General features: G+C 41.4%; 1 protein-coding gene across 3 annotated transcripts in view; it reads left to right on the plus strand.

Annotated features, from left to right (window-relative positions):
* PTPRN2 (protein tyrosine phosphatase receptor type N2) overlaps positions 1–25804 on the plus strand; it is a 1057407-nt gene that overhangs the window by 984072 nt on the left and 47531 nt on the right. For all 3 annotated transcript variants that reach the window (XM_073334545.2, XM_073334547.2, XM_073334546.2), the window contains 3 exons: positions 4498–4645; positions 12128–12201; positions 22808–22885. In XM_073334545.2, coding sequence (XP_073190646.1) covers positions 4498–4645; positions 12128–12201; positions 22808–22885 — 300 coding nt within the window. The remainder of the gene's footprint in view (positions 1–4497; positions 4646–12127; positions 12202–22807; positions 22886–25804) is intronic.

The raw sequence follows: 25804 nt of genomic DNA on the forward strand, positions 1-25804 counted from the left end.
CACTTGAATCTGGGCTTCCACCCAACACTGTAGACAACAGCAATTCACTCAGGATTGCAGGCTCAAAGCTGACGACAGATCTAGAAGTGGGCACCTTGGTGAGATCAGCCACTGCCTGCGTACACAGTGCTTTGAGTAATATTAAAATAATGGTGACAACCTCCCTTTCTCTTGTGTGCTACTCTGGAACTGTGAAACAGTGTGTGTGTTTGATATGCAGTTAATGAACTTCCATTGTGCCAAGCAAGCATTGCAGAATGTCTCATGAAAATATCCTAATTAGTGAGTGGATTTGAGTAGACATGCACAAACTCTAAAATATCAGAAGCACACCAGTGAGTGTAGCGTACTCCCAGGAATTCCCATGAGGATGTTTCAGAATATCCTGTCTAGTTCCTGTCTAGTCAAATGCAGTGGGGAATGGGGTTTGCTTTAAGGGACCATAAATTAAAGTATGTGGCTTAATTATGGCAGAGTTTCTTGATTTCTGAGTGGTTTGAAGCTGTTCCTATTTTTTTTTCTTTCTTTCTTTTTCATTTTAATGCATTTGCTTGCACGATTGTTTTTAACTAGTAGGTCTCCCTGAACAGAGAGACCCCCTCACATCTGGATATAGCCATTCAAACATCTCCTAATTCTTGGTGCTCTATACTGAAAATGGTTTGTGTTGCTCTGATCAGTTTGAACAAAGTTAAGTGTTGATTATGATTTGAGAGACAGCTGTCTTTGTTAGAGGCAAGGTTTTGAATGCATTTTCTCCTTATTCATTTGTATTTTCACTTAAGGTTTACAGGCAAGTGTCAGGAAAAATTAAGATTTGTCTAGAATAGGAAGTTATTCCTTTTAAAAAAAATTTTAAAAAGCATAAGCTGTTTTAAAATTCACACACATCTGAAAAATCAAGTACCTTAACTGTTCTATATACTCGGCTATTTACAGAGAATGTAAACAATGAAAGGAAAATGATATCTTTGAGGTGACAAATAGAAGCAACTGGAAATGCCCTGGGTAGGATGGTGGTGAAAACTACTTATTACCTAAGGCCTCGTTTTAGGAATCTGATCAAAGAGACCCTGTATTGTCAGACCCTTATACCTGTACAGAGTCCCACTGATGTGAGGGGGACTTTTACACAGGTATAGGGGCCTGCCTCCATGAATCACATTGCAGGACCGTGGTTTAAAATCTGAAGATACTATTGGTTGTCCTCAGAAATGATTGCCGTTGTCGTCTGCTCTTTGACCATCACATAATAAACAGCTCTCCAATACCCAAAGATCTTGGTTCTGTGGTACCCTGATTCCTGTACAGTACCACTTTTTCACTTATTTTCTTTTTCCATATGTGCTAACTTGCCTTTAAGAGGGGTAATCTTTGCTTAACAACATAAATGCCCTTTTCCTCACCCTGTCTCAGGCCCGTTAGATACAACAATCTTGTCTGTTTCTAAGCCACTACTATTTCTCTGTCTCTCCAAAAATCTCTTTTAGTCTAATATGTTTCAATGGCATTTAAGGTACACCTAAATCTTTTTTTTTCTACAAATGTCCTTATTTATTTTCTTTTCAGTATTGGTGGGTTGATTTCCTCTCCTCAGCCTCACACACACACACACCCCCGCCGAGGGGGACGACGACGACATGTATTTTGCAGAAAACAAAGCTGTGTGTCAGACACCATTTCTTTACTGACAAACATCGTTTGATTTGCAAGAGAGAATAGTATCCTGCTTTGCTTGTTCTATAGGAAACACGATGAGATGGTAATGGCCGGAGACCGTTTTCAAGCCTATGATATCTTTCCGCAAAACCTGCGGAAAGGTCATGATAGCCTCTCTTCCTTGAAATATGTTTTGAAGTGAGCATGTGGCATAGAATCATAGAATATCAGAGTTGGAAGGGACCTCTGGAGGTTATCTAGTCCAACCCCCTGCCCAGAGCAGGACCAATCCCCAACTAAATCATCTCAGCCAGGGCTTTGTCAAGCCTGACCTTAAAAACTTCTAAGGAAGGGGATTTTACCACCTCCCTAGGTAACGCACTCCAGTGTTTCACCACCCTCCTAGTGAAAAAGTTTTTCCTAATATCCAACCTAAACCTCCCCCACTGCAACTTGAGACCATTACTCCTTGTCCTGTCATCTGCTATCACTGAGAATAGTCTAGATCCATCCTCTTTGGATCCACCTTTCAGGTAGTTAAAAGCAGCTATCAAATTCCCCCTCATTCTTCTCTTCCGCAGACTAAACAATCCCAGTTCCCTCAGCCTCTCCTCCATAAGTCATGTGTTCCAGACCCCAATCATTTTTGTTGCCCTTCGCTGGACTCTCTCCAATTTCATAGTATGGATTGTCTTCATAAAATATTTTTGAGGAATGGAAACTATTTGAATGCTTTTTGGGAAATCTTTCCAGGCAATTATTTGTAGGCAAGTGTCACGGTGGAATTAACTATGTTAGTAGGTGCTTGAAAAAGCAAACAATAAAAAATGGTCTGCCTTGACTGCAAACAAAGGGCTTTAAGGAACAATGATCTTCAAGTTTATGATTCAAAATGTGGCATTCTGTATTCTTTTATGACTCTGCCCCAAATTTCCTTCATGATCTTTAGCATGTCATTTAACCTCTTCAAACCTCAGTTTCTCCCTCAGCTTCCCCAAGTATTTTATTGCTGATTGAAGAGGAGATACAGGAGAATAAAGATGTAGACATGTAAATGGATTTAAAGTAGCAGGTCATAATTTTGTTAACTTTACTATTAAAGGGAGGGACTGATTTTCCCCCACCCTCAAAATTACAAGGTATTAATTGGATCTAGTGCAGACTTAAAAGAATAGTTGTTGGCCACCTTTTGCCAAACTCCTACTACCAAATTCATGATTCAGCCCAATGCCAAACCCTTATCTCTCTTCCCATGAGGCGGAATGAGGGTGTAGTCAAGGGAATAACTAAGTCTGCAAAAACTTAAGACCTTCCCATACCCCACAGGTTAATGGAGAACAGGGTCCACCAGTCAGGGTACTGTGCTTGGGCTTACCCTGGAGCTGGCCTCTCAAAGCCACCTGTGTGCACTGGATGTCAGCCACAATTTGCAACACTATTCATTCACGTTTGTTATCACAATCTCCTTTAGAACGGTACTGTCCCTTATCCAAATCTCTGTGGGGGTCAGGAAGAAATCTTCCCTCAGGGCATGACTAGCAATATATCCAGTGGTAGCTGTGTTTCCCCTATTCCCTCCCTCCCCCGCCCCCTCCCCTTCTCACAGCATCTTGGAGGCCTATGGATGCTGCAAGCTGTGAAGGAGCACTGGGCATCTCGCCAGCCTAGTGCAGAGAGAGAAAAAAATCCAATCTGTAAAAGATCATCTGGCCAGACCCTCAGCAAGTTTGGAAACCCAGCTCTGACAGCTACACCTTCTAGAGGACATGGCCTGTGAGGAAACTTTCAGCAGCAAGAAGTCTGCTGAGTGCCTGGGAGTGCACAAAAGGAGGAGGGAGGGCTTGCTGGAGCTAGTCTGCTTCTTCACCTCCTCTCAGTTGGTCAGTGGGTGGGCATGGGAGGCCGAGTGTGTGGAAGGCACCAGGCAAGAGTCCAGGTGTCAGAGGGGAAGCCCTCTCTCCCTCTCCCCCAGACTCAGCTCTCCCCAGACAATCCAATCAGCCACCTCTCCTGTCTATACCTACTAAGATAGGAAGAGGCATTTTTTATAATGTAGTATCACAAAAATGTTTGGCCAACAATTTTATACTCTTCTTAACAGCTATGTTTGTAAATGCTGCAAGTTTGTTACACCTTGTGAGTGCACCAACACTTTATAGGGTAAGGCATGGACGCTGCCTGGAAGAGCACACAATCTTACATGGGATCATCATATGTTCAATAATTGTTTGAATAATGGACATAACCTTTCTCTTCCATTCCTTGACCTGAGGTTAAAAGGGACGTATCCACTTTTCTAGGTATTGAAGAGGAAATAGCTTACGGTTGATGTTCTGGGGCTGGGGCTGGAGCTGGGGAGGTCCTAAAAGCATTTCACCTGAGCAAAGCTAAAGCACTGTTTTTAATGTTAGACATTCATATTTTGTGTGTCATAATTGAGTTTAAAAAACATTATAAATCAGTGATTTAACAGTAAGACCTTTCATGTATCATCACCTCTATTCAAACATGGTTCAGAATTCCTGTTGTTTTTATTTGTATATATACTCTCAACACTTATTCCCTGCGCCTACAGATAAGCCAAACTGAAGCATCTTATCTGCACTCTCCATTTCTCCCCTATTCAATCCCTTGGAACTCTGAGAGTTTGGAAAATTGGAGCAGGATCTGAACCACCCCTGGTTTCTGGCTTTGTAAGCACCACCTTACGTTTGGGCCAGTTTTACTTTCGACCCCAAATATAGTATATACATTCTTTTAGCTCAGGCCTTTATTTGGATAGTACATTGCTAACCTGTATATAAAATGGTGCCTGATGGTATATTCTTTTCATTTCAGTCCTATATGGAAGACCATTTGAAGAATAAAAATCGTCTGGAGAAAGAGTGGGAGGCCCTTTGTGCTTATCAAGCTGAACCCAATGCTACAACCATTGCCCAGAAGGAGGAGAATGTCCAGAAGAATCGCTCTCAAAGTGTCATAACATGTATGTATCCTTGAAATTGGAATGAATATATATTAATTTCTTCATGTTCTCCTTACCACCTTTTGGTAAAGCATTATCAGAGTTACAGGTGAATGGCAAAGCATTATGCGAAACAGTATTCGTTTCTATCTAAAAGAAAATCACAGCTTTCAATATTTGCTTGATATGCAGCCTGTTTGTCCTGTCAGACGTTTGACTTGTCTCCTTATGTTTTCCTTGCAAAATGTATAGCTATATCATACGACGTTTCAGAACAGTGACAGCAAGTGCTGTACCATGTAAATCAACCCCCAGCGTGCTTTTCAAACACTGTAATGCAGTTTCTGTGCAAGATCAGCAGTTATGGTTACTGAGTAGAAATAAGCTTGGCTTGGCTTTCGATGAGCTGGTATCATGTTCATGCAAAGCAGTAATACCAGCAGTTTGTAATGAGAGCCAGAGTAATCTGTTCATCAGATACTCAGCTGTAGTGAGTAAGCCCCTATCAGCTTAATTGGCAAAGCTTATGAAATGGCTGCTGTTCTAGGTTAGGCTTAGGACGAAATACAAGGCTGAAAGTGGCCAATATTTGTATTCCTAGAATCTGTGGGGGGGGTGGGGGGGTTTATGTAAAAGGCTGTCTTTGCGAGTATAAATACAAGCAGCATATCTACTGTATGTATTTTCTCCTAGATTATTACACCGTTGGCAGTAACTAACATTATTTGCTGAATGCTGAGCCCCATAAAAAACAGAGAGAAATTGACCACAATTTTTATTAAATAACCAGTGGAACAAAACCTAAACCAAGAACAGTCAGGACCCCCAGCTGCAATGGCAGCTTTATTTCAAAGAGTGCCCGCAATCTAGTTGTGTGGTTTGGCAGTTACCATTAACTATTTAAATTTTTTAAGTGCTCTGAAAACATTAATTTTCCCTATGACCGATGCAAGTGTACACTGTACAGTTGGGGAAATGGAGACAGGTAACACACTGAGTCAGAGCCAGGATTAGAGCTGAAGGGTTGATAGTGCCACATTGCTACTTAACTTAGCCCTTCAGTGCATGGCAGCTTGGGAAGCCCTTTAATTCTGCTTAGTTATGATCAAGGTTCCCTTCCCAGCACTATCTTTCCTAAGAGTACATAAAGCAGAAGAATACATAGTGAAGAATAGTCACTTTTGCACTATCAATTCACTTTTGTGACTGTGGAGCTGACCCAAAGCCCACTGAAGTAAATTGCAAGATTCCAGTGGCTTCAGTGGGCTTTGGAATCAGGCTTATTGAAAAGTTTCAATCTCAGAAGTGCAGTAATAAGCACCAAGTTCTGGAAAAGTAACTTTATCCACCAGAGCTAAACAGCTGCAGAGCTTTTGCATCCTTTTAAGTGCTAATAGGAAAAATATTTGCTGACTTAGCATAGAGCAGTTTATCACATCTTGTTAACAGATACTGCTCAAAATGAATCATCTTAAAGTGTGCTAGTGAGTATGGACTTGCAGTCATTCCACTTTGAGCTGTGATCTGTCCCATCTCCTAAACTAAGGTGGATCATCCCTGGTTAGCAGCTGAGTGGAAGGCTGCCAAGGAAAGCACAGATGCTGACAGAAATGGTATTGGTTGCTCTGCAGGTGACTCTTCCCTCTGAGTCCAAGCTGAACTAATACTGTACGGTGGTTGGGGACACTATGCTGTTGAGAGGTGACAAGTTGGCTGAGATTTAAAACGGAGATCTGTTAGTCCAATAAAGATCCCCCTTTTGCGAAAGTAAGAGTGCTAAAACCCAGTTTCCTGGGAAAATTTAAATTGCATTCTGCCTAGTAATGTACTTGATGTTCCCCTAGTAGTCTAAATTGGACAGAGTAAGCTTCACTTTCTTTCCTAAATAGCAACATTGTTGCAGTGCTACGTTAAAAACCTGGCATGTTATACCCCAGAGATATTTCAGTGATAGGCGAAGAAATGTGAGTGAGAGCTTCAACTGTTACGTTTTGATCGGTTGATGGTTATATGTTTGTATGGAAAACTAGGAAAACGATATACCCATTTAAAAAATAAATGACTCATTTAATAAGTAAACTTTTTGGTAAAATAATGGTTTCTATGAATTCTCTACCATGCATGTTTTCCTTACTTACCTTGCACGAATGGTACTGTGAAACAAGTTAACTAGATTTCAATACAAATGCAAGAAAAGTTAAACTTTTGGCTAATATTAAGTGAACTAAGTGCAAAGTAGGATCATATGTAGCTTTACATAATCTTCAGGTTGTTTAGTTTTTATACTTCAACAGTTCACAAGTTCCACAGTTCAGTACAGTGTTTTGTGTGTGTATTTCTGGAAGTGTAGCAAAAAAAAAATCACACATGAAGCATGGGGAAGGCTGATCCAGGGGTTAGGACACCAACCTGGGACTTGGGAAACATTGGTTCAATTCCCTGCTTTACCACAGATTTTCTCTGTGACCTTGGGCATGTCACTTAATCTCTCTGCCTCATTTCCCCATATGAAAAATAATGGGGAATTTCCCTAACTCACCACAGTGCTGTGAGGATAAACACATTGAAGATTGTGCAATCCTGAGTGCATTGCTGTTGTGGGCTATATCAGTACCTAAGTTAGATAAAGACACCTAATTTTATATAGCACCAGCTAAAAATGTGTGTGGTGTTTTCTCCTCTGCAGCTCCCCAGGTTAGGGAGCCTTCCTTTCGTCAACTTTCCCATCTCACATGTCTTATTGTCACATGCCGTTTCTGATCTGGCCAGAATAATAGTAAATGCAAAGAACTAGTCTGATGTTTACAGGATCTACTAAAGCTTTGCTAAACATCTGAACTAGTTGGAGTAATGACTAGCATTAGGCCTGTCCGATCTTCTCTCTCACTTTCATAGTTCCTTTCTGTATCCACCCTTATTCATCTTTCTAACTTTCTTGTGGGTCCTCTCCAGGTTTCTTTCTTTCTCCTCCTTCCTGCTTTTTTCTGCTGCTGCTTCTACTCTGCTTTTCTCTGCTTAGAATTTAATCAATACACAGTTCACAGCAAAATTATTTGTCCACTGAACTTGCATCAGTCACTATTTACCATAATTGTCACCACAAAGAACATATGTCCATAATTGCTGAACATCTTTTTGGAGAGTGACTACCAGTTTCTGGAGGCTTTGGCATGTCAAAGCCTGTTTCTGGAGGCTTTGGTCGTTCCATCTTGTTTACATACTTAATACTCACCTCACCCCTCAAAAATAAAATTCGGCAGATGTAATGTCTTCTCATCCTATTTCCTTGTGTATTAATTGTGCTGTTGGATGTCCCATTAAAGCACATATGAACATAATGGGCTCATTGCCAACAATCAATGCCACCTGAAAGCAAGCATAGGCACAAACTCTTAAGAAAACATGTCAATAACTTACCCTAGGAGCTTTCTTGTGAATTCTTCCATTTCATCACCAAACCCTTTACAAACATATTAGTCCTCTCACCCTTCAATAAACGTACCATGGCACCATAATAAGATACACCACATCAGTGATGCCATCATGACAAAGTATTAAATTAAAAAAATTCACTGATTCTCAGAGTTATTGATCTGACACTTAGCTTTCATAGAATCATAGAATATCAGGGTTGGAAGGGACCCCTGAAGGTCATCTAGTCCAACCCCCTGCTCGAAGCAGGACCAATTCCCAGTTAAATCATCCCAGCCAGGGCTTTGTCAAGCCTGACCTTAAAAACCTCTAAGGAAGGAGATTCTACCACCTCCCTAGGTAACGCATTCCAGTGTTTCACCACCCTCTTAGTGAAAAAGTTTTTCCTAATATCCAATCTAAACCTCCCCCACTGCAACTTGAGACCATTACTCCTCGTTCTGTCATCTGCTACCATTGAGAACAGTCTAGAGCCATCCTCTTTGGAACCCCCTTTCAGGTAGTTGAAAGCAGCTATCAAATCCCCCCTCATTCTTCTCTTCTGCAGGCTAAACAATCCCAGCTCCCTCAGCCTCTCCTCATAAGTCATGTGTTCTAGACCCCTAATCATTTTTGTTGCCCTTCGCTGGACTCTCTCCAATTTATCCACATCCTTCTTGTAGTGTGGGGCCCAAAACTGGACACAGTACTCCAGATGAGGCCTCACCAATGTCGAATAGAGGGGAACGATCACGTCCCTCGATCTGCTCGCTATACCCCTACTTATACATCCCAAAATGCCATTGGCCTTCTTGGCAACAAGGGCACACTGCTGACTCATATCCAGCTTCTCGTCCACTGTCACCTCTAGGTCCTTTTCCGCAGAACTGCTGCCTAGCCATTCGGTCCCTAGTCTGTAGCGGTGCATTGGATTCTTCCATCCTAAGTGCAGGACCCTGCACTTATCCTTATTGAACCTCATCAGATTTCTTTTGGCCCAATCCTCCAATTTGTCTAGGTCCCTCTGTATCCTATCCCTGCCCTCCAGCGTATCTGCCACTCCTCCCAGTTTAGTATCATCCGCAAATTTGCTGAGAGTGCAATCCACACCATCCTCCAGATCATTTATGAAGATATTGAACAAAACTGGCCCCAGGACCGACCCTTGGGGCACTCCACTTGATACCGGCTGCCAACTAGACATGGAGCCATTGATCACTACCCGTTGAGCCCGACAATCTAGCCAGCTTTCTACCCACTTTATAGTGCATTCATCCAGCCCATACTTCCTTAACTTGCTGACAAGAATACTGTGGGAGACCGTGTCAAAAGCTTTGCTAAAGTCAAGAAACAATACATCCACTGCTTTCCCTTCATCCACAGAACCAGTAATCTCATTATAAAAGGCGATTAGATTAGTCAGGCATGACCTTCCCTTGGTGAATCCATACTGGCTGTTCCTGATCACTTTCCTCTCATGCAAGTGCTTCAGGATTGATTCTTTGAGGACCTGCTCCATGATTTTTCCGGGGACTGAGGTGAGGCTGACTGGCCTGTAGTTCTCTGGATCCTCTTTCTTCCCTTTTTTAAAGATTGGCACTACATTAGCCTTTTTCCAGTCATCCGGGACTTCCCCCGTTCGCCATGAGTTTTCAAAGATAATGGCCAATGGCTCTGCAATCACAGCCGCCAATTCCTTCAGCACTCTCGGATGCAACTCGTCCGGCCCCATGGACTTGTGCACGTCCAGCTTTCTATTGGAGAGTCAAACTAACACCAGTTTACTAAACCTTAATGAGTCACTGTCTCGCTCCTTTATCCATTACTTAAAAATGTGTGCCACATTCTCCTTGTTGATTAGTTAGTTCAGGGGCCCTGCCTTCCAGTGGATGAGACTTCTCCTAAGTGCGTATTTAGCTCCATGCTGCATGAGGGTTTGTCTTCAGACCACATTTAGCACATTTAAGCCATGTGCTTCCTGTAGCCAGAAAATTGCAGAATAATTCTTCTTCCTATACCCTTTACAATAAGCAAGGTTGTGAAGTTTTCTCTGACCACCCTTATGATCTCAGATGTCACAAGGCCCTAAAGCTGCCCATGGTAAAAGTATCTATAATACATTAGAGTTCTTGTAAAGAAAACACACACACAGACACACTCTGATGTAGTCAGAAATCCCTACTGTGCTGTTCTATATATAAGTTTGAGCAGAATGAGCATTGTCATTCTTTATTCTGAAAATGGCACCTGGATATGTCTCCACTGCAATCTAAGGTATGACATACCTGTGCTAGTTTTACCTGCACTGGCTTGGCTAAAAATTGCAGTGTAGATATGGCAGCACAGACTTCAACACTGCGAGTAGGTTCTCCAGGTCCCCAGTGTGCTTGTCCAATCTACCCTAATGCCTGTAATGCTATCTGCACTTGTGTTTTTAACCATGCTAGTGCAGGTGGGTCTGCCTGAGCGGCAGTTACACCTCAGATTCCAATGTAGATATACCCCAAGTACGCATCTCTCCTCCTAAGATATCTACTACAACTCACGTTTTCGATCATAAATCTTTTTTTTATTTTGTATAGTGGTTTCACCGGGAAGCCTGAGTTGAACAGCTTGACTGCATTTTTTCTCTGTCTTTTGGTGTTTCTCCTGTTTTATGTTGATGTGCCACTTATGGAATAATTTTATGAGAGGAGCCAAGAGTAGCTCAGTCGTTCTACATTATTTTTGTACCTTTAATTGGATTTCAGCAGAAGTGCTCCCATTGCTGGGTTAATTTTGCTGATGAGATCAAATGGCTGTAAATAACATTTCATAAGCTCATACAAATGAGAAGTCCAATCTATCTAATGTAAAACACAAGGTGGTCGTTCCATCTTGTTTACATACTTAATGCTCACCTCACCCCTCAAAAATAAAATTAGGCAGATGTAATGTCTTCTCATCCTATTTCCTTGTGTATTAATTGTGCTGTTGGATGTCCCATTAAATGTTATGCAGTGTAGAGAATTAATAAAATTGGGACACAATTCTACTAGTGCTAAGGGGCCAAATCATGACCTCGTCAGTGTGATGATGCAAGAGGACCAAAAGCCCATCCCTGCAACCTTGCATAGGCTACCTTCATCAGTAGTACTGTGAAGAGAGCTTCTCAGAGCTGCACAGATGTGTGAGAGGGGGTGCGGACCAGGCAGGGCCTTGACTTTATCCAGGGCTGACGAGAGGGGAGGAAAGTCAGAACGGTTGTACCGGGTCCCTGAGTTCAGGGGGCCACCAAAGAAACTTCTGTAACATGTGTGAATAAAGTGAAAAGGGAGGGAATGGGGCCCCAGTGAGCATGATGTACCAAGGCCCCAAAATTCTTTCGATGGGCCTGGCTCCATCCAACTACTGCACTGAGCAGGATAGTTCCGCCAGATCATGTATTGTACTGGGTATATACCGGACACAGTTTACTCTCTCCCAGCAGAAGTCGGGGAAGTACTCTGAGTCACAAGTTTCCTCCCATGCTGCTCCAGCAGAGCCCAACAATGTGCTGTCCCTTAATTGGGGCAATTTGTTATCTCCCAATCCAGCCATAAATTGTATTTTGCTGTTTCTGTTAGAAATAATCAGAAATGCAAGGTCTGCATGTATTAATTCCCAGCTTTATGTTTCAGAACAATATCATTTTATAAAGAAGCTAGATGGAAAAGGCCCATTGGATCATCTAGTCTATCTCCCTGCAAGTGCAGGATTGTTCTCTCCAGATTTTTTTCAGGATTTTTTCCTAGTCTAGTCTTAAATGTCATGAGCAATGGAGCTTGTCCCTCTTCTTATGTGAGACTGTTCCACATCTGGTAGATTGTTACCATGAGAAAATGTTTTCGGAAGTTAGCCTCTAAAATCTTCTTTCAAAGACTTTCATTTCATGATTGAAGTTGGGGCTGTAGCAAATCTAAGCCAATTTAGTAGTTAAAATAAAATAACTCTCCCACAATATTTTACATTGTCTGCTTTTGAAATGTACATTAGTTTGCCTTTTAATTATTTTTAACTTTACAGGTGTGGAAAATTTGGGTGGAAATACTATATTTTATTTTGCCTTTGCAGATGATCATTCCAGGATATGCTTGAAAGCTGAAAATAGCCATGACAATTCAGACTACGTCAATGCCAGCCCAATTGTAAGTACAGTATCCAATGGGAAGTAATCCAAATAATCCAGCTTTTATCCTTAGCCTATCAGTATAATATGTTAACTTGATACCAGCACCACTGTAATTAACAGTGGCTTGGGTCTATATCTACCTCCAGTCCCCCAACATTAATGACTCAAGCCATCACTTGGGAGTGCAAGTACATACATTCCATACACTTGCTCATAATGCCTTTGAAGGTTGTAGACAAAGGACAATAATGCCAATAGATAACGAGTCTTAAATCTACATATTATTTTCCTGTACCTGACAGTAGTGACTTGCAAACTGCACAACTCAGCATGGTACGTTTAATTCAACAGACCTTTTCCATTGTGTAAGGAGGTTTGCCTGATTTTCTGTCACTCTAAGTTTTCACCCTTACTTTCCCTATCCTAAAAACGACCATGTATTAGAATGGTTTCTGTAGCCACAGAGAGCTGGGCTTTGCTTCTTGTAAAGCCAGTCAGTGCTGCTCCTCAAATTTCAGAGGTGATCCTTCCTCTTTCCCTCCTTCATCTGTTGGCTTCCTGGTGCTGAGTGATTTACTTCTGCAGCGATCTGGGTCTACCTCTGATCTTGCTGTTCTCAAAGCAGAGAATTAAATCTCATACCACCACCTATATTATAACTCAAAGGCCAATTTAGGTCAATGCAGTTCTTAGGCCATATCCCTCTAAACTTTCTAACGTGCCACCTTGTACTTCTCCCACTCCTACACAAATTGAATATGCATAGTTTATTTTGTTCGTGAAAGATACCACAGCAATCATTTTAGAGGCCAAAGGCCTCTCTGTTTTTTAGCTACAGAACAGGTACGGCACAGCGAGCAGCATTGCCCTATCAAGGTGTCTCAATCCTGACATGGTGGAACCATCTCTAGGCATGAGGAAGCAGTGTTTTCTCATGGCCCACGTAGTCCTTGCCTCTCTGAGGCTACCAGCTGGGGGGCTATTTATACTGGTGGGATTTATTTGTGTCACTTTAGGACACTGAAAATCATTAGAAGGAAATAACTTTGACCAAGCATTTAGGCTGGAGAATTAGGTGAAACTGTGTATCCTATTACTGGCTCCTGGACCAGTTTCCAGTGTTACTCTCTCAGTTAAATCATTTTGTGTGGACTATGCAACTGGCAAATTGCAACAGAAAGATTTGACATTACAGGTTGTTTCCTTCCAATTTTCACTGACAACACTTCCCTTTCTAAAACAGCATCTTGTTGGGACTGTACTCTGAGCTACACATCTGGTATTTTGAGCAGAATTTGAAAGGTTTGATTTTCTTGAGTATAAAACAGTTTAATGAAACTCTCTCTCCAGAGAGTCAGTGCAAGATACCAAATTTCCTGGCAGTTTTTAGGGTGCTGTGGAGTATTGGGATTTTGTGCGTAATATGTACTCTGGGGACCAGACCACCAGTCCAGTTCTGACTATTCTAATGTTCAGTTGTGCAAAGCAGCCATAAAAGTCAGTGGATCTGGCCACATGAGGATTTCCCCTATGTAAGAGAATCTTCTGGTGACGTACTAGCTGCTTGTGGCTCCTGCCCTTGGGAAGAGGGGAATGACCAGAGTATCACTGCACTCCAGTGATCCCTAGCTGCTGGGATGGCCCCTTGAGATCAAGGGCAGCTGAGCATAAGTTAGAGCAGCCTTTAGGCTGCCGTATATCTGTCTGGGGCTGGACCATTTCCTGGTCAGCATGAGGATCAGGGAATCATAATGGTGGCTTAAAGCCACCTTTTCACACCCCCTCACTCTCCCATTGTGCACTGTGCACAACTCAGCCAGACCTGAGGTTCTGCCTCTGGAGCTTCAAGGTTTCTTTGTTTCCTTTCTTTTATTGTTTAATTCTCTTCAGGACACAGTGAATGAGGTATGTTTGATCAAGCCTTGCAAAGCCTTTGCTACACGTACATTTTATAGCGCTCCGACTTGCTGGCTCATGGGATGTGAAAAATCACCCCCCCCGAATGCAGCAAGTCAGAGTGCTTTCAAGCACTCGTGTAAGCAGGTTCCGAGCGCTGGGAGCGAATCCCCTCGCGGAGGTGGATTACCAGGAGCGCTGGGAGAGCTCTCTCCCAGCACTCGTGCGTGACCATGCTCACACTTCAAAGGGCTGCCACGGGAGCGCTCCAGCAACAGCACTCTGAAGTCTCCAGTGTAGCCGTGCCCTCTGAGGCTGCAGTGGCATAGCTGCACTGGTGTAGTGCCTCAGTGAAGATGCTTTCTACACAGACGGAAAGGCTTCTCCTGTCCGTGCCGGCGAGCCACCGCCCTGGGAGCTGGTAGCTATGCTGACAGGACAAGCCCTCCTCTTGACTTAGCGCTGTGTACAGTTAGGTATAACTGCATCACTCGGGTGTGGATTTTCTACACCCGTGAGTGACATAGTTATAGCAACCTAAATTGCTAGTGTAGACCACGCCTTAGTTGAAGTGTACGGCTCGAGAGGTTTTGCTCTGAAGACAGGAGTAGGAGCTGTAGACAGAAAACATGATATTCTGTTTTCTGAACACTAGCGTGTGAACCGCTTATTCCTATTAGTGAGCACTTACTTACAAGAGTAGTGGTGTAAGTAAATACTCGTGTGAGTAAGAGTCCAGCAGTCTGACCTTCATTGTCTGCTATAGATGTAAAGCGCCCAGAGTGCTTGGGAATGGACCCATATACAAATCTCTAGGTTATCTGTTCCTTGAAACTTTTTTATTAAATGAAAATGCACTGAAGTTTGAGATGATGGGATGGGCGGGGGCACCAGAGAAAGGTGTCTTCGGGGCACAGGTGGGAATGGAGTCCCCAGAGTCAGTGCAAAGGCGCAGAACCTTCGCATGGATAGTCCTGCCAAGAGCTGCGGTGTGTTGCAGGATCGAGCCCACAGTCTGGGGAAAACTACAAAGAGAAACTTGTGAGTGTTTACCCCACAGGAGGAAACAATCTGGCCCAGGTTTATTGAAAGGCTGTGGAGATCAGACAAGCACAGTCTGTGTTACATAAAAGAAGGAAACTGTTCAAGATTAGAATTGTTTCCTAATCGTTCGTTGTGTTCAATTTTAACTGTTTGCAAACCAACAGACTGAGTATGTAATTCCTGAAGGTGATGCAGTGGGAGGTTGGCAGGGAGCAGTGACCCATCTGTAAGTCTGCAGTGGGAGGTTGCCAGGGAGCAGTGACCCATCTGTAAGTCTACAGTGGAAACCTAGTTGTCAGAAGCTCTTTAAGTTTAAGCAAAGCCAAGGATGTTTTGTTTTAGCTAGATTTGTTCATTTGGTATCAGTTCATCAGAAAATGGAGAGAAAAATTGGAAAGACTGAGCCATTCTAGTTTGTAGCAAATCCTGGGACTTCCCAATCCTTCCTCTTCCCCCAGGTCAGGACCCATTTAGAACTAGTCCCTAAGCCCTGGTCTACACTAGGACTTTAGGTCGAATTTAGCAGCATTAAATCAATGTAAACCTGCACCTGTCCACACGATGAAGCCCTTTATTTCGACTTAAAGGGCTCTTAAAATCGATTTCCTTACTCGACCCCTGACAAGTGGATTAGCGCTTAAATCGGCCTTGCCGGGTCGAATTTGGGGTACTGTGGACACAATTTGACGGTATTGGCCTCCGGGAGCTATCACAGAGTGCTCCATTGTGACTGTTCCGGACAGCACTCTCAACTCAGATGCACAATTGTTTGCCGTTGCTCTGATGCAGGGAGGGGCGACTGACGACACAGCTTACAGGGTTGGCTTACAGGGAGCTAAAATCAACAAAGGGGGTGGCTTTACATCAAGGAGTATTTCAGGCAGGACTTCACGGAGGGTTCCAATAAGAAATGGTGCACCTAAGTTATTGTTCTTATTGGAACAAGGAGGTTAGTCTGGCCTCTGATTGATACGTGGCTAGATTTACCTCACTGCACCTTCTCTGTGAGTGACTGCAGTGTGACCTAGAGGAATGAGTCCCCTAGACGGGGGGCAGGGGGGGGTTGCAAATGAGTACAAAACAAATCTGGTCTATTTCTTGTTTTGATACACTCCATCTATCTTTTACATCTTTGGCTGGCAGCAGAGGGTGCAGAAGGACTGCATGCCATCCACATCTCATGGCTGCTCAGCAGAAGATGGTACAATAGGACTGCTAGCCATCCTCATCTCTTGCCTGCCCGGCAGAAGATGATGCAATAGGACTGCTAGCGATCCGTATCACCTGCCTGCTCACCATAAGATGGTTCAATAGGACTGACTGCAGGACTAAAGAGAATGACTTGAACAAGTCACTCCAAATTTAGTCCCTGCGCCCATGTCTGCCCAGGCGCTCCTGATCGACCTCACACAGGCGACCAGGAGCACCTCGGACATGACGATGACGGCTACCAGTCCTATTGCACCGTCTGCTGCCACAAGGCAATGGGTTGCTGCTGCTGTATAGCAATGCTGTACCACGTCTGCCAGCACCCAGGAGACATAGGGTGACGGTTACCTGAGCGGGCTCCATGCTTGCCGTGGTATGGCGTCTGCACAGGTAACTCAGGAAAAAAGGCGCGAAACGATTGTCTGCCCTTGCTTTGACGGAGGGAGGGAGGGAACGGGGGCCTGACGATATGTACCCAGAACCACCCGTGACAATGTTTTAGCCCCATCAGGCATTGGGATCTCAACCCAGAATTCCAATGGGCAGCGGAGACTGCGGGAACTGTGGGATAGCTACCCACAGTGCAACACTCCGGAAGTCGACTCTAGCCTCGGTACTGTGGAAGCGCTCCACCGAGTTAATGCACTTAGAGCATTTTCTGTGGGGACACACACTCGAATATATAAAACCGATTTCTAAAAAAACGACTTCTATAAATTCGACCTAATTTCGTAGTGTAGACATACAGCTTTCTACGTGCTCTTAGGGTATCTGTAGTCCTTACCCAGCTGAGACAGTCTATACTGCGTATTGCTATTGCTTTTGTCTGAGTATTTTCTCTTAGCTTTATTAGCTACATACTTGGTTTGTTCTTTCTTGAAACATACAGTCGATTTGAAATACCCGTGATTCCTCCTTTACTCACTCTTGCAATAATCATACCATTTTTTAAAAAGAATTCTGCCTTTCAGTTTAAATAACCTCAGTAATTATCATGTCAATACAATGACGTTTTTGGTGCACTTGTGCCATGGAGTGGTGGGACTGGAAGGGAGTATTGTAGTGTACTGCAATGTGGCCACTAATAACACAAGATCAGTACCGTCTGAACTGAACTAGAAGAGGATTATTTCCCCTTGCATGTGTGAGTCGTCTGATGAGGGTACAGTGTAAAATAAAGCAATTATATTCAAGACTCAGAAAAGGAGGCTTCCAGGGGTGTACTTGTAGCTGTGTATATCCAGCTTTGGGGTCAGTGGACCCATCTCCGTCTGGGGCTCGCTCAACCTTGATTTAAGTCTAAATGAGTGCAGCAATACTGGCTGAAAAAAATTCTCCACACTAGACAATGAGCTGGCCACCTGCCCACATGTTTCTTTCTTTTTAAAAAAGCTACCGCTTCAAGACCTCCATTCCTCCCAGGATGTTTTGAAAACTGGGGTTAGACTCATGGCCTCAACATAGTTGAAAGTGTGTGGGGAAGGTCAGTAGAGCGATTTGATTAATGCTCTTTCCTTATCCCTTTAATTTTATTCTAGTGTAAAACAAGGCAGAAGGAATTCTCATGAAATTCCATGGAGTGAAAGTGAAGTGAAAGTCTGCTTTCCTTTCCTCTGAAATAACATAAGAAAAGCTTGCAATTACAGCACAAGGAGACCCTGACTGTGCAGAATAAAACTGTGATAATTACATCTGTCATATTTGTGGTTAGTCCTCATTAAATTTCAGGGAAATCATCCAGTAGTAAATAATGTGCAATCTCTGCTTTTAAATCAGAGTTCATGAAAGTAAATGGAAATTCTGTTTTTCCTCATAGGGTGTCTGAGGCGGGGGGAACCCCATCAGCTACATTAAAAACTCGGCTTGCTTATTATTGAAGACACCAGACTGAGGAATGTCATTAACATGACAGTTTGTTCAAACACAGCATACAAATTTTATCATGGAGAATAGACACTGAAATTCATAATGGCATTCACAACCAGATTTACTTCTTTCATTCCATAATGGTTTTTAAAAGAAGGATTTTTAAATTGTTTTAAATTTTAATTCAAGTATAAAGATAGGGACCAATTACCACCCCACCTTTTTTTTTATTTTAATGTAGAGATGAAAGTGATGACTAAATAGTACTGTATTTGCTGGTTCGTCTTACTATTAAGGAAAGAAATTTCAATGCTAGCACAAGAATATTTACAGTCCCTGTAAGTTATGAAAGGATACGTGGAAGTGAACTGTATTAATGTTGCAAAAAACATCAGATCTGAGAACTGCATTTTAAATTGCTTTGATTTATATGTATATTTGAAGGCACTGGTCAGTGCTTAACCTGCTTTCCTAGCATTCTAATGATAAAAACAGTGAAAACGATAGATGTACCAGTCTTGCATACAAGGTGGATATTCTGTTTCCAATCTCACACCAGTACAAATTAGGAGTAACTCTATTAGTCAGTGGATTTAAATCCATATAAAAATGGTATAAATGAGCTCACATCAGACCCAGCATATCCATCTATCTGTCTGTGTATAGTAATGATCCTAGGGGTCTATGTATATGTCAGTGTAACAAATTTATAGATTACGTAAGATTTCATAATGGTTAATGATGCAGGTATATATTTTAATTTGCTCTTTTATGGACAGTAGTTAACAGGTACCTACAAACAACTTAAATCCAAATACAATACAGTTGACTGATTACAACTGGAATATACTGATTTTGCTGTATTTCATGAGCAATATCAGTGAAATCACGCAACAGCCTAATTTGTATCTAAAACACCCAAAGAAACAAAGAGTTTTACTGTGAGTAGAAATTAATGAGATTTGTGCAAAGTCTTAGCATGGACAAGTTGGATAGTGTTGTATTCAGAAAAACAAAAAGCAGAATTAAAGCAGTAGTTTTAACTTTGTACCAATGTAAAGATGGAAATATAATTATGTAGTATCATAACCTGAAATTATTGCAGTTAAAGTTGGGCACTACTAATCATGACATTATGTTCATTGTGCTGTTCTCTGGTTTAAGATATTGTATATCAACTTGCATTTTAAAATACCCTAGAAAGCCACAAGACATGTTCTTAACCCATCTTAGGTTTATGAGTTCTTTGATTTGATCTTCTATGAAACTCCTTTTCTGACAATAAGTCTGAATAGGATAGATAGTTCCTTTGAGGTTCTTTTTGTGTAGTTTTTCGTCCTTGTGAACTTTTAGCAGGGTTAGTAATCAAAATTAATGCCGTTAATTGTGCTATGGTTTGTAGTGGTTCTTGATCCTTTTCTTTTCCCTTCCCCAAATGAAATCATGGAAAAATAGACTGGTACATTATCACACAACCTTTTCAGCCATTCCTGTGCTGCAGTGGAAAATGAAAATTCCATTATAGTAGAACATTTGTAATAATTGCACCACTTTCTTTCTAAAAATGGCTGAGCCATTTACTGCTGATGTAAAGCATGTGAACTTTGAGCTTGGGGGGTGGCGCAGAGAGAAATCTTGTTCTCATTGAACAATTGCATATGTAACGTGTTTTCTTAAGATTGTTCCAGGACAAAACTTTAGAAAACCAGACCTGTTGATTTTTGTTTTAATAAACTGATAGTTTGGGATCTGATATTTTCTGCTCTGGATGACTTGTTTTTTATCTAATTTTGGGGAAGAAAGGGAGTAATGGCTCCTGGAGGGAGGATAGTGACTAGGTGAGGATATAAAATGCTGTGCTTTGCTCAGTGATCAGTTGGCTTAAAAACCGTTACTGATTGTATTTATTTATTCCAGTTCTTATTAACTACAATAAAAGAGGGCCCATCCGGTGCCCTTGACAGTCTTTGAAAAGTACATTAATAAACAAATAGACCCATCAGTTATCCAGGTCACATCTTATAAAATTTGATCAAAGTGGTGACTTTTCAGTCTTCCTAAAATATGTAGTCTTTGAAGCTGTAAATATAAAAAAGTTAACAAAAACAGGCATTATGTTCAATTAGTTTAGTCTTTGCTCTATTTTTGTTCATTTAAAGATCATTTAATAGCATGATGGGGCTTTCTGCCATCTTCTATTTACTCTGAGCATACAAAGTGTTCCTGCTTATAATTATTTTCTGTACAACAGAATGTGCTCAGAATGTTAACGCTTGTAATTGTCTTCTGAGTTATTGTTAAATTGATGATACATTTCACCACTTTGTGCTCATTATGATGTTTGCCACGTTCCAAACAGCACCTTTGTGACAGTAGCTGATTAATGCTGAAATGCCAAGAGCGGCCTATTCCTGATTTATCAGATAGCTGAGTGTTTAGAAGTATTTCTTCCATGACAGTGCTACTTACATCATCACTGACTTCTTGTGCCTTTGTTTTCTGGTGTATACACACGTGCGCACACACAAGTGATCAGTTTAAAAAAATCCAAATTATGATCTTTAATACTATTGACTTATTTTCTTTGGCTGAGGTTTTCAGAGAGAAGCCTAAATTCAGGCTTCTAAATCTGTAATTAGATATCTAAATAAGTGGCCTGCTTTCAAAAGTGCTAAGCACACTGCAGTTTCCACTGAGGTCGGTGGGACCTTGTGGGCAGATTGCTTTTGAAAACCAAACTATTTAGGCCCAGTTCAGCAAAGCAATTAAGTCTTTGTTTAAGTCCCGTTGAAGTCAATGGGACTTAATCACACGTTTTGCTAAATTGGGCCCTTATTTAGACGCCTAATTTTAAACTTTATTTTTGAAAAATGTGGCCCTTCTTACCTGATTCCCAAATTTTGCTGATAATCATATTTCTCAGAGTAACAGCCGTGTTAGTCTGTATTCGCAAAAAGAAAAGGAGTACTTGTGGCACCTTAGAGACTAACCAATTTATTTGAGCATGAGCTTCCGATGAAGTGAGCTGTAGCTCACGAAAGCTCATGCTCAGATAAATTGGTAAGTCTCTAAGGTGCCACAAGTACTCCTTTTCTTTTTGCGAATCATATTTCTGTTTGTGAAAAAAGCTATTTTTTCTTGGTCTCAAAATACCTGCAATACTAAATGTCCTGCCTCCAGAATCGCTTTGGCGAAAGGCAAAGAGTTGCTCTGCAGAATTGTTTGCTGAAAAGGCAAATACCTCAATGAATCAGTCACTCAAACAAGAGTATAATACAAACAAGGAATTAGAAACACTTCTATTTTTGTCAAGGTTTCTTCTAACAGTGTGTTGTATTTTAAAAGTAGGCTTTTATTAAAATGGACTCAGCAACATAATTTTACTTGCATTGTGTTGTCATGGATGAATTTTAATATTAGGTGCAGGTTTAATTATGCATCAGAACATTAGAAGCATAAAAGGTTTTTTCTACTTTTTTGCAACATTCATCACATTGTTGTTCTATTAGAATAACTTACATCTGTTCTTTTGTGTTCCTTCCTTCTTTTCTGTTGCACATAATTATGAGGTGCCTTCTTTTATGCTGACATCCACCATTGCTGAAAATTTTGATAGGCTATGAATAAATCCAGTAGATGCCTGTTAATGGAAATATGACTTGCATTCATTCCTATTAAGATCTTAACTTCACTGACAGTACAAAAAACTGTGTTGGGGTGAACTAAAGTCTTTGAGTCAAATTCTGTTCTCAGTAACTTGGCATTGGCTACAAATTATTCTCACTGACTTCAATGGGAGTTGCAGGAGAGCTGAATTTGGCTCTTTTTCTTTACATTCAAAGTTTTGTGTTGGTCTCTTAAGGGTTAGAATGAGTATTTAAAAAAAAATCCCTCAGCCGATCTTCTCTTTTATCAGGAGAATGGGGCCCAAGATTTAAGACCAAGAAAACCACCCATCAGTTTGAAAACATTCATTATAACACACTAATCCTATTTACTCTTGATGACTTTGTTTCTTAGCTTTTTTTCCCCCTGTTCAGTCAGTCTTTGAATTAAATGTTATAATTAAGGTCTTTAAGCAGAACTTCCTGTGTTGAGGCTAGAAGCATGCATTTAGACAAATCAACTAGCCAGAAAAAGCCAGAAACTGAATTTGTTCTCCATTTTTGCTTGTTATATGTGCCCTTGAGTGGCACAGTGGAAATGGAGCAGTTATTTAGATGTGCCCAACATTCCTAACACTGGGTGAAGAAAAATGTTTCAAAATGACTTCTGGGTTGCTATGAAACCAAGAGCATGGATCTCAAGTACATGCTTTTGTCTGCAACTTTTCTTAAATGATCTTACACTACATATTTGGGACACAGAGTGCTCATCATCAGTCATGCTGATATTGATTTGGTAACCTCACTCTTTTGTGGAAAGAGAGCTCCTCTGATCTAATGAATAGAAATAAAATGTTTTTGCTCATCATCAAAGGACATGGGGTCACAGCAGTCCTCTAAGTGGTCCTTGGTTGTAGACAGAAGCACTTTCTTTCCTGAACCCATCTAGAAAGTTTCTTTGCTTTTAATAAATCCAGTCTGTTTTCTCTTTTCTCACTCCAGATGGACCACGATCCCAGGAACCCTGCATATATTGCTACTCAGGGCCCTCTTCCTGCTACTGTTGCTGACTTCTGGCAGGTAAATCTTTTTCAGTTAACTGTCTTTTTGAAAGTTCATGTATGAAGCTGGATTTATGTCATGAATTGAAAACCTTCCTGCACTTTTAGAGGTATAAAACCAATGATCTTTTAGACAGCATTTGTAATTCAGTTGGTAGGTGATCCTGAGCTTGTACGTGTCTTTTAAAGATATCACTTGTAATTAACCAAGTCATGTAAATATATGAATTATGTTTAAAAAGTTCTTGTGTAGACATTACCTGTAGAATCGTAGGCCAAAATATTCAAACATGAGTGCCCAATTTAAGCTCTTAACTCCACATTTAGACACTTACTTAAAACGGGTTTGATTTTCTGATATTCTGACCTCCCTTAGAACCTGGTCTAGCATAAGGCCCTTATCCTGCAAAGACTTACATGCACTCTTAACTTTAGATACTGTGAATGAGTAAAACCACTGAAATCTACTCCTTATCTACGCCAGTTAAGCACATGCTTAAGTGGTTTCCTCAACAAGGAAGATTTCTTGAATTGGGACCACAGTGCGTAAAGCTAAGTGTGTGTAAGTGTTTGCAGGATCAGGGCCTAAGTTGGTAGTTACCCAAGTGCAAAACTGGGCCTACTTTGCATGCACTCCATTGCACCCATGCAAAACCCTGACTTGGGCAAACACTTGGCTAGGGAAGTTGCCAGTGCACATCGGGCATGTGTGTAAGTGACAAAGAGAGAATTAAACATTTATTTGTTAGCACAAGTCTATGCTGGCAAACTTACTAAGCATCAAGCTGTTGGTAATTAAACAGCATTACAATTCATTGGGGCTTATTATAAGGAGCAGAAAATGTTTTTATTCACTACTGTACTGTTTTGCATGACAAATTTAGAGAATTTTTTAGCTGAAGTTTGAGGGACTATGGATAAAATTTTCAAAAGCAGCCTAGGAGCCTATATCCAATTGAAAGTCATCAAACCTCTGTCTCACCTCATCTGTCCATTCATATACAGACATACACGTTGAGCTCTTCTTTATTACAAAATATTTTATATTCAATTTATCTCTGTTACAAAGTATTTTCAGTTTTCCTTTCACATTTATATTTTTCTATGGTTGTTGACAAACGAAGCACCAGGTCAAAATTTTTCTAAATCTCTGATTTTGGGGTACACTGAAGAGTTGGCTGAGGGAGATGGGGCTGACTATCAGGCAGAGTTTATGTAATGAAAAATAACCCAACAGTCTAGAGTACCAGCAACCTTAGAGTTGTTGAGTGGGGGCATTCTGTCACCTGCCAGTGACGGGACTGACCCTTAATTGCCAATTGTTTTGGATGGTGAGATCCTTAGACTCGGTGATCTGAGCCAGTTCTGCTTATACTCCTTAGTTAGAAGGGCCACCCAGGGAGATGTGACTTCTATGTTCTTCCCGGAGTCTGTGCCAGGGAGGTACTCTTCCCTGTGTCAGTATGTTTGGTGGATACACAGGAATGCTCAGTATGTCCCTTATTTTTTAACCTTGAGTCAGATAGCCATGTGTGGCAATTCTGTGGGGTGTGATACGGCCAGGGTAGCGGCATGAAGGCAAAGGCTTCATTATGTAGTCACTTCCAAGAGGGAAGCACCTCCTTGTTGTAATAAGAAGCTGTCTCTGTCGCTGCCTAGGCTAGAAGGCTCCAAGGGGTAATTTTGGCTAGAGAGCTAACTTTTCATGATTCTTTCAGGCAAATATATTAAGGGCCTGATTTTAAAAAAGGATGTTTGTGTGCGTATTTCAAGTACTCGTACATTGCAAGTAGCTCATTAGACAGCTAACTGGCAATTTGCATGTACTAAATAGCCAATTTTGCTCATGCACTCCTGGAAATAACATATGCAATGGCGCATACCTATGCCCCTTCTTATATTTAAATGAGGCACTTAAAGAACAAACTTTATATATGAAATGTCAGCATTGCTACTAGTAGAAAAGCTGGAGGTGATCACACCTGGATATGCTAGTGGCTAAATTTACCTCCTCTCCCTAAAACATTTTTATTACCCCTTTCTGACCCAAGCTATTAGTCAATTTTCAGGGCCTTGCAGGTTATTTTGGTTGTGAGGAGAAATTGATGATGGAGTTAGGCATCTCTTTTTGCAACCTATTTATTTACAAAGAATGTGCAGAGTCCTGGTCTCAGTAGGTATCAAATATCAAGAGATAGTACTAAGCTTCTTTCAGCCAGCACTTTACCCAAAAGTTCTTAGTTTTTTCCTCAGAGTCATGCTACCAGAGCTTCTCTGACTGGGAATGCTTTGCTTCTTCTGGTGTCCTTCTGGGTGTCTTAGAATCTCTCAAACCTGTGGAAAAACTTTGGATTCAAAGTTTCTCCATTGATTTCTGTGTAACTTACCTGGGACTCCAAATCTGGTGAAGTATTGATAAACTAGGACCTCTGCTGTTGGCGCAGTCTCTTTGTTCCCCCCTTGCTTACTGGGTAAGCTTCAGGCCATTTTGTGAAATAATGATTGTCAGACTCTGTCTGAGGCAGAAGTCCAAGCTCATCAGCAGCAATATGCTCCATTAGTGCCCCCCGTGAGATACTGATGCCTAGGGCTCTCCATGCTTTAGCATCACACTTCCTGTACCAGTTTTCTATATCCCACCTGCATGTCTTCCAACAGAAATTTTGTCTTAGCATAGCTAAGGTTTCTGCAACCCCAGACTGTCCAGTATGTTTAAAATCATGACATAACCTCAGAACTTCTTTTTTCAACGTATTTGGTACAACCAGCCCATCCCTGTACCTATCACCTGCTGGCTTTCTCCTTTTCCTATACAATATTTTCATCTTTAAACTCCAGGCTCTCCTACTGCAACCAGAAAGCCTTTACTGGAGTATTCTGAGGTGATGCCACTTTCCATGGTGGTTGCATTTGCCATATAATTTTCCTCTCTCTCACT

Source organism: Lepidochelys kempii, chromosome 2 (assembly GCF_965140285.1).
Source record: "Lepidochelys kempii isolate rLepKem1 chromosome 2, rLepKem1.hap1, whole genome shotgun sequence".
Classification (NCBI taxonomy): Eukaryota; Metazoa; Chordata; order Testudines; family Cheloniidae; genus Lepidochelys; species Lepidochelys kempii.